We start from the raw sequence: 14,915 nt of genomic DNA on the forward strand, positions 1-14,915 counted from the left end.
AGGCCTACTGTATGATGATGCTTGTTTAACGACTCTATGCACATCAGTTTTGAACAGGTGAAGTCCCACATCCAGAACTACCTGAAGAATCTGGAGGAGAACATTCTGGCGAGGGAAGATCGCACCGAGCTGTACTTGCTCTTTGTCAACTGCTTCCAGGTAACCAGGCCACCTTCCTCTAAAGCAGTGGTTTTCAACCCTTTTCAGATCAAGGCCCATTCTTTATTCTGCAGTTGAGCCACGGACCACCGTGTGATAACAGTTTGGCTCTCAGACCAAAAACTTTAGGCGATTTTTGTCCACAATTGCTGTATTGATGATGTTGGTACGATAGGAGGGATAACAGGAGAATGTTGATCAAAAATAACAATTCTTCTACATTCTCTGATTGTGTAGACTTCTTTTAAATTAAGTAATGTGGATGTTAACAATAATTTAAGTGTAATATTTTAGTGTAATATGAAACCAAATGGACCCGTACAGGTCCATTTGGTTTCATCTTACACTCTCAAGAGTTAAACATCTATAAGGGTCCATGGGGACCACCTGGAAACCCCTCAAGGACCACTGGTTGAGAACCACTGCTCTAAATGGATCCCCGAATACTCGATCTCTCCTCCACACGAAATGAACACTGATTTTGCCATGGCGCTTTGCTTTGGGTTTTTGGCTTCAGGACTCTCTGCTGTGCTCGGAGGTGAGCGAGCGGCACCAGGACAGCAGCAGAGAGCGGCAGAGGAGACTGCAGACGGAGGGGCGGTTCCTGGGCAGGCTGGCCCGGAGGCAGACCGCCAGCAGACAGCAGAACCCGGCCGAGTTTCTGCTCAACACGGCCAGACTGCGGCTGTGTCTGACCACAGCGGCGCGGCTGCTCCAGAAATTTTGCTGTTCACTTATAAATGGTAAATGGTGCATTTATTATGCTTTACATAGATTGTGCATTACATTCCCCCAATCACACACACATTACCATGCAAGGCACCAACCAGCACATCAGGAGCAATTAGGGGTTCAGAGTCTTAAAATGTAATGTGAAGTTAAGCTGGCAGCAGCCATTATCCATGTTAAATGGTATTGCTAATGGTATTTTCCTCCATAAAGAAACACTTGCAGTTACAACACTGCATGTGAATCAATTCTGCCTTTAAAAATAAAGAACCTCATGCAACAGAGGAGTTGTGCATATGGACGGGAGGTGTAGTGCGACATCTAGTGGCTGCATGTTGTCTAATACCAACTTTAATGATATGATAGATGTAAGTAGCCTTGCCGAGCCATGAGGCCCATGGGGCAGGAGCCTATCTCCTGTTTCTGTAGCGTGAGGCAGCTTGATGTACAAGTACACTCCCTGGACATGACGCTAGTATGTCGCAGGGACTTATGATAGATTTACATGCACATTATTTTAAATATCTGGTATTGGGAGCTTTGACCTATGGAACTGAATATCTATTGTCATGTGTGTCTGTCCCCCCTCAGCACATGCAGATGGGTGCGTGGACACTGCGGAGGAGATGGAGGTGGAATATTTGCAGCAGGTCAGGGCAGTGTGTGAGTACAGTAGCAGTAATGACTGGTACCGGGTGTACCTGCTCAGAGCGCTCCACAGACTGGCCGGCAGGGACTGTGTACTGGCCCTGATGAACAGCCCCCGCTGGAGCTGGGCGTTCCCAGCGGACGTCCTCAGACGTCAGGTATAAAACCCTTTCTTCAGTGAATACAGTACTAGAATCTTGCCACGCGGTCCGTGTTGTTGTTTCTCCGTGAATATCGAGTGTTTCCGCGTTGTTCTGTGTTGTTTTTTCTCTGTGAATAAGAGAGAGAGAGAGAGAGAGGAGGGAAAGCGACATCAGCCATGGAACACCTGCGGCAGGCCTCAGTGTTTTTCAGCAGCATCAGTCCGACACTCGACCCCAAACGCTAAACCTAACCCTAACCGCAAAGCATGTCGGACATGTGTTGAAGGTAGTCAGGAGCTTATAAAACATGAAAACAAGCTAAGCTAATGATGATGCTGCTGCCGGGTAGATTGTCCCCCACTCCCCCTCCTAGAGCAACACCACATTACAGCTGTGGAGGGCTACACTTCCTTCTTGGTCAGAGGGCTCTTCTTCTACTTTGTATTTTTGCGCATTTCTCTGGCACCGGTGCAACACTTTCCCCTAGAGGGCTGGGCAGTATTGTGTTAACTCTGCAAATGAATTGTGTTCCCAAAGAGGATGATTCCAGCCGAGGTGGATCCGTTCCTGTGCTGTGGAGCATCTTACCAGACCCTGAGAGACGCTGTGGCTCTGGTGCTGCTGGAGAACAGAGCTGACACTCTCACAACACAACTACAGGTCAGTCAGTCTGGTGCTGCTGGAGTGTGCAGGTCACACAGAATATGATAATGCCATCCGAGCCCATGGGCTCGGAGTGATTTTCGTCTTTTTTTTAATCCTCAAAAATGTAGATAAACGGCGTGCTATAATATGCCGTCCGAGATGGGCTATAGCCCATGATCAAAAATGATGAAAAACTAGGATTTGAGAAAAAGACAAAAATCACTCCGAGACCATGGGCTATAGTCCATTGTCTCGAATGATTTTTGTGACCAAAGTCACTTCGTGACTTCTTGGTCCCTTAATAATACATTTTATTTATATTGCACTTTATACATTTGAAACAAATGTAAAAGTGCTACAGTACAGAATAAAGAAACATTTGCATGAAACAATCTAAAAAAAGAAGGGTTTGAAAACAATTAAAAAAGCAAAGGGGGCAAAAGATCTTTAGTCTCTCTCTTGAAAGCAACGACACATCTAATCAGAATCAGTTATTTTTGGTGAGCTACTATTACATACTGTAGTAATTCAGTTAAGTGGACATTGCATTGTACTGTGCTTTGACATGTTCTCTGTAGAACATGACATGTTCTAAGGCGACGACATCCGTCCTGCTGGCCTTGGCGTTGTTTCGACAAGTCACCTGCCGCTCCGTGTCATCTGACCCCAACATGCGGCCTTCTCCACAGGTCACCATATTTTTGATGTCTTGATCCTATTACAAATGACATCATAATGGTCAAATGTGTTCAAATGACTTCAACGTTTTTTTTTTTTTTTTTACATAACTGTACAGGAGAGCAAAACCCTGGAAGACCTGCTGAAGAAAATCACAATGGAGAAATTCCGGGAGTTTTGCGTGGCACTGTTATCCAATCAGATAGGCGCACCACGCTCTCCTCTCCGCATCAGCCGGGATCTCCCATCTCACAGACGCACGCTTTTAGAGCTGCTGGTCCACATGGATGCTGTAGTCCTCAGTGGGACCACCGCCCTACTGGCTCCTCTGCACCAGATCGCCTTCCAACCTCACCACGCTACAGTAAGACTCTTGTTTCTTTTCTGGTGGCATGTTTTATGTTTTCAGCTTTTCTCAACACTTTCTGTTACCGTAAACTCCAGTCCACTGTCCACGTGCTGTGGGAATAGCACACGAGCAAGAGGTGGTTTCCTGCCGACCAGTGTGGGCAGGAAACTAGGCCCTATTTTTGCCAGTGCCTTACCCCTTATCCCTATTTTTTCCCCTTTTTTTTTACTATTCTGAAAACATTCTTGAATAGTTCAAATAGCCGATCTACAAGCTCACAACATCTCAATGTAGATTGAACAATTTTAACATGTTTTTCAGAATAGTAAAAGACAAAGACGTTTAGGGATAAGGGGTTTAGCACTGGCGAAAATAGGGCCCTAGCTAGGTGCTTTGAATTCTCTGCTGTACATCCAGCTTGGACAGGCGCTCCACGTACACATTTGACCATAGTTATTCGTGGGTGTGTGAAGCCGCCAGACTGTCAGAGCATGGGGAACTTTGTTAGATTAAGGTGTCACTAACCTGCCCCAGTCAGTGTGATTTCTGGTATAGAGGTGAGGGTGCCGGCGAAAACAGGTAATACCTGAATAGAACCACCGATCTGAGTGCCCGCCCCCCCTCCTTCCTCCCCTCCCCATCCCGGTAGAAAACAGCAGAGAACACTGCCGTCACCAAATGTGGAGCGACGCTATTTGTTAGCGAAATACAAGTTGACTCCCACTTCCACTTCCCCAGTCTTTTCATTTTTGAGACAAATAAAAGCCTGGATACCGAGGCTAAGGTGTCACTGTCAGATGGCAACGCCTGGCATGCATATCGGATGAAACGCGTTGTTTGTCTACACGACCAATTATTAGTACTAATTGGTCTTAGTACTACACAAGACCAATCAGTAGGGGTCAAAAGTGAAGTAGAACAAAGACAATAAATAAATAACATAAATGTAATCTCACCTCCAAGCGATCCTTCCTACCAACTATGCCGGATGACCACACAAATGAAGCGAGACAGTGGTTGAGCGAGAAGAAGTTACAACAGTACGGTGAGTGTTTCAAGTGGTCTGAATATGTTACACAATGATGTATGTGAAAGCGACATCAATATGACCTGTTAATGAAGAGACTTTTAGCATCGATTTAGCAATGCATATTTTTTCCCTCATTTGCAGTCTGTGCCAATGGTCATCCGTGCTTCGTCGGAGAGGTACTGTTGTTTTATTAGCATTCTTTGTATTATTCTTTAATACTTGTCAAAGAAAGAAATGCACTCCAAAAACATTTTTTATTCACATTTATTGTGCATCCATGTTGTCCATTGTTTCGTCCTTGAAGTGTGGAAAACCAAGGGAAGTATCAAAATGCCACTGTGGAATGCCAATTGGTGGGCAAAATCACTCTCCAGTCATTGGCTTCACACTTGTACAAAACAGGTACGTAGTACGGTAATAACTAAGCTAACAAACAACAAAACCACCAGCCAGCTCTGTGACATTGTTTCCTTCTTATGTGTATGAAGTGTTGGAGATCAGACACGGACAGGCCACATACTGGGTGACGCTCATGGAAGGTCTGAAGCCCCAGAAAGACAGATGACGCCTGCCCAGACCTGTATCCTTAGGCTGCTCACACACCTGGCCATGCTACAGGGTGCAGTAAGCCAATACCAGGTGACATTTACTTTACTTTATTTGTTTTATTTGTTTATTTATTACATACAAATGCAACCTAAATATACCGGATTTAGCAAAGATGCTCATTTCCATCCGCAGTCCCAACACAAAACATAAAAACGAAACAGGCAGGGAGTGAGGCACGTTACACTACGAGATAAAGCATAAAAACATATAAGAAACAAAGTACAAGGTATAAATTGCATCTATATGGTTTAGCAGCATTGGGAAATACAGAATTGTAACTAAAGTAACTTCTGCATAAAGTGCAGTATTGCTGTCAAGTAATACAGGATACACTGTCATCGTGCACTAGACTATTAGACTATACATGGTCACAGATTTGGTTGTCGAGTTTAACTGATCAAAATCAACAAATAGCCAATTAAAGAGCCTATGTGAAAAATATGGAAGTGAAAACCTGCCACTGTGTTGTCTGTGTGTGTGTGTGTGTGTTGAAGGGGGTGAGCGACATGATCCAGCCCAACACGCCGGACGTTCTGGCTTTCCTGTGGGCTCACCTTGAGAGGGACGTGAAGACCCTCGGCCGCATACTGGACCAGAACATGGATGACACCGCTGTTACCGTTCACCTGGTTCTGCACACCTTCACAGAGTCTTCTACAGGTGCTCAAATGACCTTTTGGATCAGTGGTTTTCAACCTGTGGGTCGGGACCCCCAGGGTGGTCCCCCACATGATGTTGGGGGACCACCAGATGACAGTAAAGTGACAATTGAAGGTCACGGCCTTAAAAGGTTGAGAACCACTGTTCCACTAACCCTGGAATACCTTCAAGGACCGCTGGTGGTCCCCGGACCACTGGTTGAAAACCACTGTCCTAGATGATCCACTTTCTGGACCTCTCTTTGTGTAACAGTGTATGACCCGTCTCCTTTGAATTACAGGCTCTCGCCACTCGAGGGCCGACCTGTCTTCAAGGCGTGGACGAGAGGAGTGGGAGAAACTAGTCTGCAGTGCTGCTATTGATCCAGTAGTTACGGTAAGGATTAGTACTTCCCCTGAGTCCGTTGAAATGGTAAATGGTGCTTTTTATATAGTTTAACCCATTTACGCTTGACGTAAAATAAATCTTTTAAAGCCTTCTTCTGTATCAGTGGTGATCAATATTTTCAATAAAATAGCAGACCTACAAGCTCGTAGCACGGCACTCTGTGCCGTGATACAGTGTAAAATAAATAGAAGTCCGCACAACAGCTCTGCTCCACAGTTTATTTATTTAAAACACAGACATAATAGTGACACAACGTTTCGGCCATGACTGGCCTTCATCAGGTGGCAATTTATATAGTGCCTTAATTTATCCAAAGCGCTTTACAATTCACTCATTCATACCAAGGTTTACGTTAGTCGGTATATGCCGGCTAACATAAACCAAATATTCATTGGATATTATTGTAATTTATTAGTAACACATTACGATTTACAACCATTCAATCTGAGACTTGAGTGATAATCATTATCTGATTTTGCTGTGGAACATGATAACACTATTTGCTTTTGATTTGTTTCAGGGTTTTTTACTCCTTGACTACCTTGAATTAATAAAATCTTTTGTGGTGTATTATTTCCCATAGTGAATGTACTGTATTAACAACATGTTTGCCGTAATTTGAGATTTCGGATACATTTCATAATCAAGATGTTATGCAGAGAACTATGATTGATTACTTTATTAGACAGAAATGTAAACAGCGAGTACAGTCAAACCCTTGGACTAAAAGGATAGTACCAAAAAACGTCCTTAAAATTTACAATTTAGGCATTAATCCAGAGTAAGCAAAAACAGCACATGGTAATACATCAAATACAGAGAAATTGTCATCAAAGATCATAGAACCTAACATCCGTCTAACAGTAGAATATCTGTACAGTACAATGAACCTATGAGTATACAGTATAGAGTAATATATCTACATAATATGCTATCTAAATTACATAAATGTAGCCTTTGCATATGCCTGTAAGGTCGTCAAGACTAGTGCAAGTTCTACGGCAACTGCTGCGGGCTAAGATGGAGTCTGAAGAGGTGAGTTTTCAGACTACGGCGGAAGATTGGGAGTGAGTCTGCAGTTATGATTGCAATGGGAAGTTTATTCCATAGTTTTGGAGCCAGAAGGGAGAAGAGTCTGGGAAGTGTGGAGCGTTGTCCCTGTTCATACCCGTCTGTGCTTAGTTTCCGGGCACAGCCAGAATGTAACCCGACCGCATCTTGGTGAAGTCAGGCTGTAATTGGGTGGCCTTGGGCTCCACAGTGACAGTGCGCTTCCTGCCGTTCATGCTGCACTGGACGGGACTGGTTATGTTCACCAGCAGCCTCCTCCCTTCGCTCTTGAAGTGGCTGAGCAGGATGCCGACCAGCTCCCCGATGCGGCTGTCGGTGGCGGGCACCATGCCCTTCAGGCATACCACCAGGTCCCTGTTGTCCCTGGTGTGGAACACAACCAGCTGGTCCTTCCCCGGGGACACGCTCAACCCCGTCACGTTGTAGAGGGGGATGCTCTTCATGGTCTTGTACTGCTTGAGGGGGTCCATCTTGTACAGGTGGCGGTCGGTGATCAGCACCGTGCGGTCCTCCGCCCTGTGGAAAGCGTTGATCTTGCGCACGTTGCAGGCGAACAGAACTCTCATGAACTTGTCCTTCCGTTGTAGTTGGTTGGACACCAATGTAAACAGAGAAGCCGTATCGGGGCTGTCTCGCTTCAGGTAGTTCCCCTCCCAGGCTCTCTGCAGGCCTAGGTCTGACCTCTGACCCTTCAGAGCCTCCAGGGTGGCAACCTTGGCCCTCACATGCATGGCCTCCTCTGGAGACAGCCCTTTGATCAGTGTCCACGCCCACCATTTGTCATAGAGGCTCTTGAGGGCCTCCTCAAACTCGCGGAGGACTTTGGGTGCTGTTGGCCACTCGACATGCCTGCCGTAGTCTTTCATGGAGCTCACGTTTTTGAAGCGCCCGTTGACCTCGCGGATATAGGACTCGACTTTGTAGCGGCGGTAAGCCCGCAGGATGATGAGTGCAGCACGCATCCGTCTGTAGCGCATTCTGGCTATGGCGCCGCGCCACACCTTCTGAAGAATGACGACTATTTTTCGGACCATGTCGGTGCGCTGCTCCTCAAGGCTAACGAGGGTGCGTGGTGTGCGGACGAAGACCTTGGTCTTGCCGTAGGCCACATCATGGTCGAAGCCACAGCCCTGCATAAGCCTCCTCACTGCATCCTTGTCCGACTGTAGCTTATGATTGGGCCACGTGGACTCTGAGATCATCTTATACCTCTGTAGGAAGCGGGGATAAGTCTGTCGGTAAGCGAAGCCGGCGCGTCGAACTCGGACATTCTCCAGGAGCCCCAGGTACTCCACCTGGTGTTGGCAGCGCTCATGCTCAAACAGCCGAGGGGATTTGACGTCATTGGGCTTGATGCAGCGCACGTAGTAGGGTTCTTTGCAAGCCAGGTTTTCCGCCAGTGAGATCATGGAGTTCTTGAAGAGAGTGCCGGCAGTTGGGGGACGCTTGGTAACCTTGGTGATGCTCAGCTTTCCTTCCGGCCACATTGCCTTCAACACAGGGTTGGAACTGTTGCACAGCAGCCTCTTGAAGTCCTGGAAGAGAGTGTCTTTATTTTTGTCAATAAAACCCACCACAGAGTACGCCACATCTCCTGCATAATGCCTTATACGGAAGTCTTTGTGAAACTCCAAACTCTTGTCAGTGGGTGAGAGCATGCGGCTGGTGTAATGTGCATGTTTTGACAGCTTGCTGTCGAGTCCGGACAGGAAGACCTCGTCAGTGACTTTGCCCACATTCATGCAAGCCTCGTCAAGCACAGAGAAGATTCCTTTGTGCTGCTGTTCCACCAGATCTACGATGACGTGATTGTTGAAGTAGTCAATGTGTTTCCAGGGGATGCCTTCTCTCTGGTACTCATCCTGCTCCTGCTTCAGAACCAGCTGGATGAAGAGCTGCTGCAGTTTCTCGTTGCAGTAGTTGATGCAGAACTGCTCAAAGCTGTTGTTCTGGAAGATCTCAAAGCCATAGATATCCAGCACCCCAATGACTGTGTTATTCCCGCAGACTTTGGAGTCGTAGTCTTTCACATCGATGGTGTCATTGATATGACCCACGATCCAGCAAAACAGACGCTCATACATGGCCTTGGCTAATGCATCTCGTCCATAGCTGGCCTCCTGTAACGTGTGCTGTTTGTCGATGATGTCTCTGCCCGATGCAATGGTGCGGTAGAGCAGAGCCTTCTCCACGTTCTCCACCTTGGTGGACAGTAACTCTGCAATCACAGACACCACCTTGGAGTTCTCAATCTGTATCACATCTCTGTCCACCCCGAACGTCAGGTTCCCCAGATGGAGGATGGCAGCCAGGATCTTGTAAACGGTCTGGATCTCATCGCCTGTGAAGCCAATCACTTTCATGGCGTCGGCCACAGCTTTGAATTCTGCACCGTCGTTAATACAAGACTTGACGTTACCTCCCACTTTTATGTAGTTGTAGGTTGTTGGATCCTTCTTGATGTGCAGAGAACGTAGCAGGGACTCAGGAGCTCCGCTCAGCAGCTGGTAAAATGAGTGAAAACTTCTCTCTCCCTTTTGCTGGACAATAACCCTGGACTTCTCCAGTAGGTAGTTGCTGATATGACCACCGATCGGGTCTCCCTTGAAGTCAAAGTTGATGTCCATGTACTTGCCGAATCGGCTGGAATTGTCGTTGCGGTTGGTCTTGGCATTGCCGAAGGCCTCCAGGACGCAGTTGGATTTCAGCAGCATGTTCTTCACTCTTTCAACTTCTGCCCTCCGATTGGTGTTGGTGATGGCGGTGATGTATTGCATTATGTACTTGCTGGCTTCCGTCTTCCCCGCCCCACTTTCTCCCGAGATGACGATGCAGGTGTCTTTGTTTCGTCTCTTCATGGCTTTGTAGGCGGCGTTGGCGATGGCAAACAGGTGCGGCGGCCTCTCGTACAGCTCCCGGCCCTCGTACTGTTCGATGGCGTCGCGCCCGTAGATGTTCATCGCGCGGTACGGATTGACGGAGACCAGCACCTCTCCGATGTAGGAGTAGATTCTCCCCTTCTCGAACCTAAGTTTGAGGTTGGCCAAGAATTCTTCCAGAGAAACATTGTCCAGAAGAACAAAGTCGGCCTTACCAAACTCACGACTCTCGTGTTCTGCCATAGCTGAACACTAAATGTTGTTTAAAATTACTTAAAAAAATGGGTGTATAAGATATTATGCGATAAGTGATGTGTCTGCCCGTTTGATCCAAAGGATGGCACAGAGTGAGTGGCAGTGAAGTGAGCAGTGCAGCTTGTTATAATTGTGACACTGCAGGAGGGTGGGCGTAAATACCCATCTGGGTAGTGGTGATGTCACGCTGAGTCATCCATACCCATATATGGAATGTCAGTTCAGGTGTCAACAAATATGGAGTTTGTGATGTCAGAGGTCTATGTGTATTCTGACTAGCAACAGTGGTAACCATAGCAACCTGGAATCACTCAGACATATATTGAGTGATCATGGCAACCTTATGTAAACAAACCTGGATGACGTGAGTCATAGTGACATGTCTATATATGGGCATGTCATGGTTATACCCTACATGAGTCATAGTGACATGCCTATATATGGGCATGTCATGGTTATACCCTACATGAGTCATAGTGACATGCGTATATATGGGCATGTCATGGTTATACCCTACATGAGTCATAGTGACATGCCTATATATGGGCATGTCATGGTTATACCCTACATGAGTCATAGTGACATGCCTACAGTATATATGGGCATGTTATGGTTATACCCTACATGAGTCATAGTGACATGCCTACAGTATATATGGGCATGTTATGGTTATACCCTACATGAGTCATAGTGACACGCCTATATATGGGCATGTCATGGTTATACCCTACATGAGTCATAGTGACATGCCTATATATGGGCACGTTATGGTTATACCCTACATGAGTCATAGTGACGTGCCTATATATGGGCATGTCATGGTTATACCCTAACAAGATGAGGCAGGCTCTGGAGAACATCTGCAAGGTGTTAAAGCCAGGAGGTACTGTCCTGTTCAGAGACTATGGCCTTAATGATCACGTCATGCTTCGACGCAGCAAATTCCCATCTTCTGCCTCGTGTGGAGTTCAAACCTTGGTGAACTTTTGACAGGAAGAAGTAGGCCTATGTATGGTTGACATCACTTGGTGGTCATTTATCCACGTGTGACCAGCAACCGCTTTCATTCAAACTAGACTAGAAACCAGCAAAAAATATTTTTGCGTGCGTCACATCGGGCAGTGCCTTCAATCAGCACAACAAGATATGGATTTCACCTCGGCAGATGTGTGACCATGCCCTTAAAGGAGTAGTTCGCCCAACAGATGACTTATTTCTGTCACTTCACAAAGCCTTAAATTCATGGAGACTTTGGTTGTTTTTGTTGCATTCCTAAGCCAATAATTTGATGGCCGGAGGCAGTCGTGAGTACTGAGTTGACAGATTGACAGATGACCCGTCATTTGTCTGATCGGACCCTACAAAACCTCGCTCCACACGTCCCAAACCATTGCAATCAGAACTGCAGAAAACCCTCCTCTTCAGTCTCCATCTTAGGCCATAGCACTTGCCGTAGCACTTGCCCTGGCCTCAACGACCTTGCAGGCATATGCAAAGGTTCAACTTGTGTAATTTAGATAGCATTTTATGTAGACATAGCACTCTATAGTATAGCCGCAGCGTCGTTTCAATAGACAGATGTTAGGTCCTTAGCTTACGTATAATTCTCGATGACAATATTTTATGTATTTGATGTATTAACACAACGTTAGTCGCTCTGGATTTTTGCTAAATGCCTAAATTGTAAATTGTAAAGAACACAAATATTATACTGTATGTATTTGGCTGTCGACCCCATCTCAAAATATGTTGTTCCGGGGACCCCCAGAAAGCCAAGATCTGAGTGAAAACCGTTCACTGTGAGAGAATAATAGATATTCAAAGATTTGCGCCACATTTTTCACGATTTTTCTATTAATATAAATAATTCTAAAATAGCTTGCGCTATGAGCTTGTATATATGCTATTTATCAACAGCCAAAGTATAAAATAATGGTTCAAGTGGTTAAAAGCTACGGTGACACAGATGCATTCCAGGTCTTAAGATCCTCTTAGCTCAGCTCAAACAAAAAATACATTCACAACATAAACTTGCCTAGTATTGTTCAGTTCAGTAGTAACAACTTTATTGTTCTCAGCGTCTGAGGGAAAGGCTGGCAGAGGCCCAGGAGAGAATCAGTGCCGACGACAAGCTGGACGGCGGAAGCCCGCTGATGAAGCTCCTCTACGGGGACCCCGCTCCCATGCTGTCCCCCCTGGCCTCTGACTGTCCCACACACCGCTCCTCCTTCTGGGGTCTGTCCGGGACACTGACCGTGGAGCGCTTCTCTCAGCTGGTTGGACAGGACCAGGGACGCGCCGCTGTACCCCTGCTCACCCTGTTCCTCAACAAGGTACCTCCTCTGTACCGCTGCTCACCCTGTTCCTCAACAAGGTACCTCCTCTGTACCGCTGCTCACCCTGTTCCTCAACAAGGTACCTCCTCTGTACCCCTGCTCACCCTGTTCCTCAACAAGGTACCTCCTGTGTACACCTTGTTCCCTGGAGCATTCATGCACATAATAGGGCTAATTTAAGCTGATTGTCACACAGATAATTCTGATTAACAATTTAAAGTAGATATAAGCTAAAATAAAAAATAAAAACTTGAGTAAAACGTTTCCACAAAATGTTTAGTCTCTGTGACACATCTAGGGGCCACAATCTGCATTCAAAGATGTTCCTATAAGCTTTGTCGAAAAAAACCCGGTCGAAATGACTACCAATCAGGAAGAAGACAGGCAATGACAAAGCTTCTAGGAAAATCTTTGAATGCAGATTGCAGCCCCTAGATGTGTCACAGAGACTACATTTCTTTGGGAGCATTTTACCCATTGCTGGCTGTCTGAATACCAATTGTGTTTTTGCTTTGAACATTGGAACGTTACAATTTTTATTTCTGTTTGCCTTTTAGGCTTCGTAATCACAAATTGCACAGAGCAGATCTGACGAATTTCTTAAATATACATAGAAATCATTGGCTCATTTTTTTCTTTACAAGAATTTTACAAAATAGGTAAAATAGTTGATCTACAAGCTTACACAACACATCACAAAGTGTTGTAAGCTTGTAGATCTGCTGTTTCTGCTATTTTTGAAAAATGTATGGACATTGTTCAACATGGAAATGATTGAGGATTAATGCAAAAATAATTGCGATAATCTCAAATAATTGCGATTAGGCAATTCTGTAATAATTGTGACAGGCCTATCCACATACAGAAAGAGAATATTAAGCCAGAAATACATATTTAGTTAATAAGAAAATATTTTTTGAATCATCAAATATGTGCATTGTGAAATTCTGAGCTAAAACACATTTTCAAATATGTATTGTGGCCACTTTGTGTATTTCTTCCCCCCCGGAAATGTATGGAGTGCATATTTTTGTACTGGTCAGTGGGTCAGAAAGTTAAACCTATATTGATCAGTTCCATCTTTGCATCTCATCTGTCCATACGTGTAGATCCAGTGTGTGAGACAGTTGCATCATCTGCCTGAGCTGGCTGCGTTGCAGTCAGACCTTTTAAGGGCATTTCCCCTGGTGTCGGAACATACACACCAGAGCATTGCGCAGATGTTACAACAGATACCAACAGGTATAACAATATCCCAGCATTCTTCTTTAGTCCTTAAAACTCCATTAAATGTACTCCCCCATTGATATAAGTCAATGTCACATGTACGCAAGCATGCACGCACGCACGCACGCACGCACGCACGCACGCACGCACGCACGCACGCACGCACGCACGCACGCACGCACGCACGCACGCACACACACACACACACACACACACACACACACACACACACACACACACACACACACACACACACACACACACACACACACATGCTCTGACCAGACCACTCTCATCCTTTGTAGGATACCAGAGGAAGCTGCTGCTTGATAGGATAACGACATTCATTGGGGTCTGGAATCGCCTCAGACTGGAGGTGGCCAACAACTGTAAGCACATACTCTAAAACACTCCTTTAGTTCCCTTTGCCAACTTTTGGTTGCATAGCACTGACTTTAACCTTGCGCATTATTACAAGCCTAAAATTCCTGCCCTGTAACTGCCCTGCCCGCAGCAACGCATGGCAGGGTATTGTAATCGCTCCTGTATGTGTGTCTGTCTGTCTTCCTTTGAACAAAATAAGTTGAGAACAGATGGGGCGGAAATTTCATGAAACGTGGTGGTGGGGAAGGATCAGTTAACTGCCCCGAAGCCCTGATTAACTTTAGGGTTGAAAAGTCAAAAGGTCAGGATCTCAATCAAGGTCAAGGTTAGAAATTGAGAACAGGCGGGGCAGCTTTTCCTGATTCAAGCTCACACGCTTCTGAGCTTGTAGATCGGCTATTTGTTTCTGGCTAAGGGATTTGGTGTAGCGTTAAAAAAAGTACAGTTGCAACTAGGGATGTCCCGATCACGTTTTTTTACCAGATTTTTTAATCTGATTTTGAGTATCTGCCGATACCAATTTTTCCCAATCCGATATTTATATTTTTATAGAACACTTACACAATAGTAATTTCCAAAATCACAGACAATATTCAGTCTAATATCTAATATAATCTAATAGTCTGATATGGATATAATATTGATACTAGGGATGTCCCGATCACGTTTCTTTTGCTCCCCATCCGATTCCGGACCGATTTCGGGGTGATCGGCCCCGATGTTCGA

At 45.6% G+C, this 14,915-nt stretch overlaps 2 protein-coding genes across 2 annotated transcripts in view; one reads left to right on the plus strand and one right to left on the minus strand.

Moving 5' to 3' along the window:
* rnf213b (ring finger protein 213b) overlaps positions 1-14,915 on the plus strand; it is a 44,368-nt gene that overhangs the window by 23,804 nt on the left and 5,649 nt on the right. Inside the window, exons 38-52 of the mRNA XM_080789608.1 lie at positions 48-159; positions 677-902; positions 1,480-1,694; positions 2,217-2,339; positions 2,903-3,013; positions 3,121-3,366; positions 4,315-4,396; positions 4,523-4,557; positions 4,686-4,783; positions 4,870-5,020; positions 5,485-5,650; positions 5,931-6,025; positions 12,321-12,575; positions 13,688-13,820; positions 14,111-14,194. Of these exons, the coding sequence (XP_080645734.1) occupies positions 48-159; positions 677-902; positions 1,480-1,694; positions 2,217-2,339; positions 2,903-3,013; positions 3,121-3,366; positions 4,315-4,396; positions 4,523-4,557; positions 4,686-4,783; positions 4,870-5,020; positions 5,485-5,650; positions 5,931-6,025; positions 12,321-12,575; positions 13,688-13,820; positions 14,111-14,194 (2,132 nt within the window). The remainder of the gene's footprint in view (positions 1-47; positions 160-676; positions 903-1,479; positions 1,695-2,216; positions 2,340-2,902; positions 3,014-3,120; positions 3,367-4,314; positions 4,397-4,522; positions 4,558-4,685; positions 4,784-4,869; positions 5,021-5,484; positions 5,651-5,930; positions 6,026-12,320; positions 12,576-13,687; positions 13,821-14,110; positions 14,195-14,915) is intronic.
* Positions 7,216-10,230, minus strand: LOC308333301 (unconventional myosin-Id-like; the record flags this gene model as incomplete). The annotated part of the gene is made up of 1 exon (XM_080789611.1): positions 7,216-10,230. One exon carries the CDS (start codon positions 10,228-10,230, stop codon positions 7,216-7,218), a length of 3,015 nt encoding a protein of 1,004 aa, XP_080645737.1.

This window comes from Protomyctophum bolini (assembly GCF_963924005.1).
Source record: "Protomyctophum bolini genome assembly, chromosome: 18".
In the NCBI taxonomy this organism is placed as follows: domain Eukaryota; kingdom Metazoa; phylum Chordata; class Actinopteri; order Myctophiformes; family Myctophidae; genus Protomyctophum; species Protomyctophum bolini.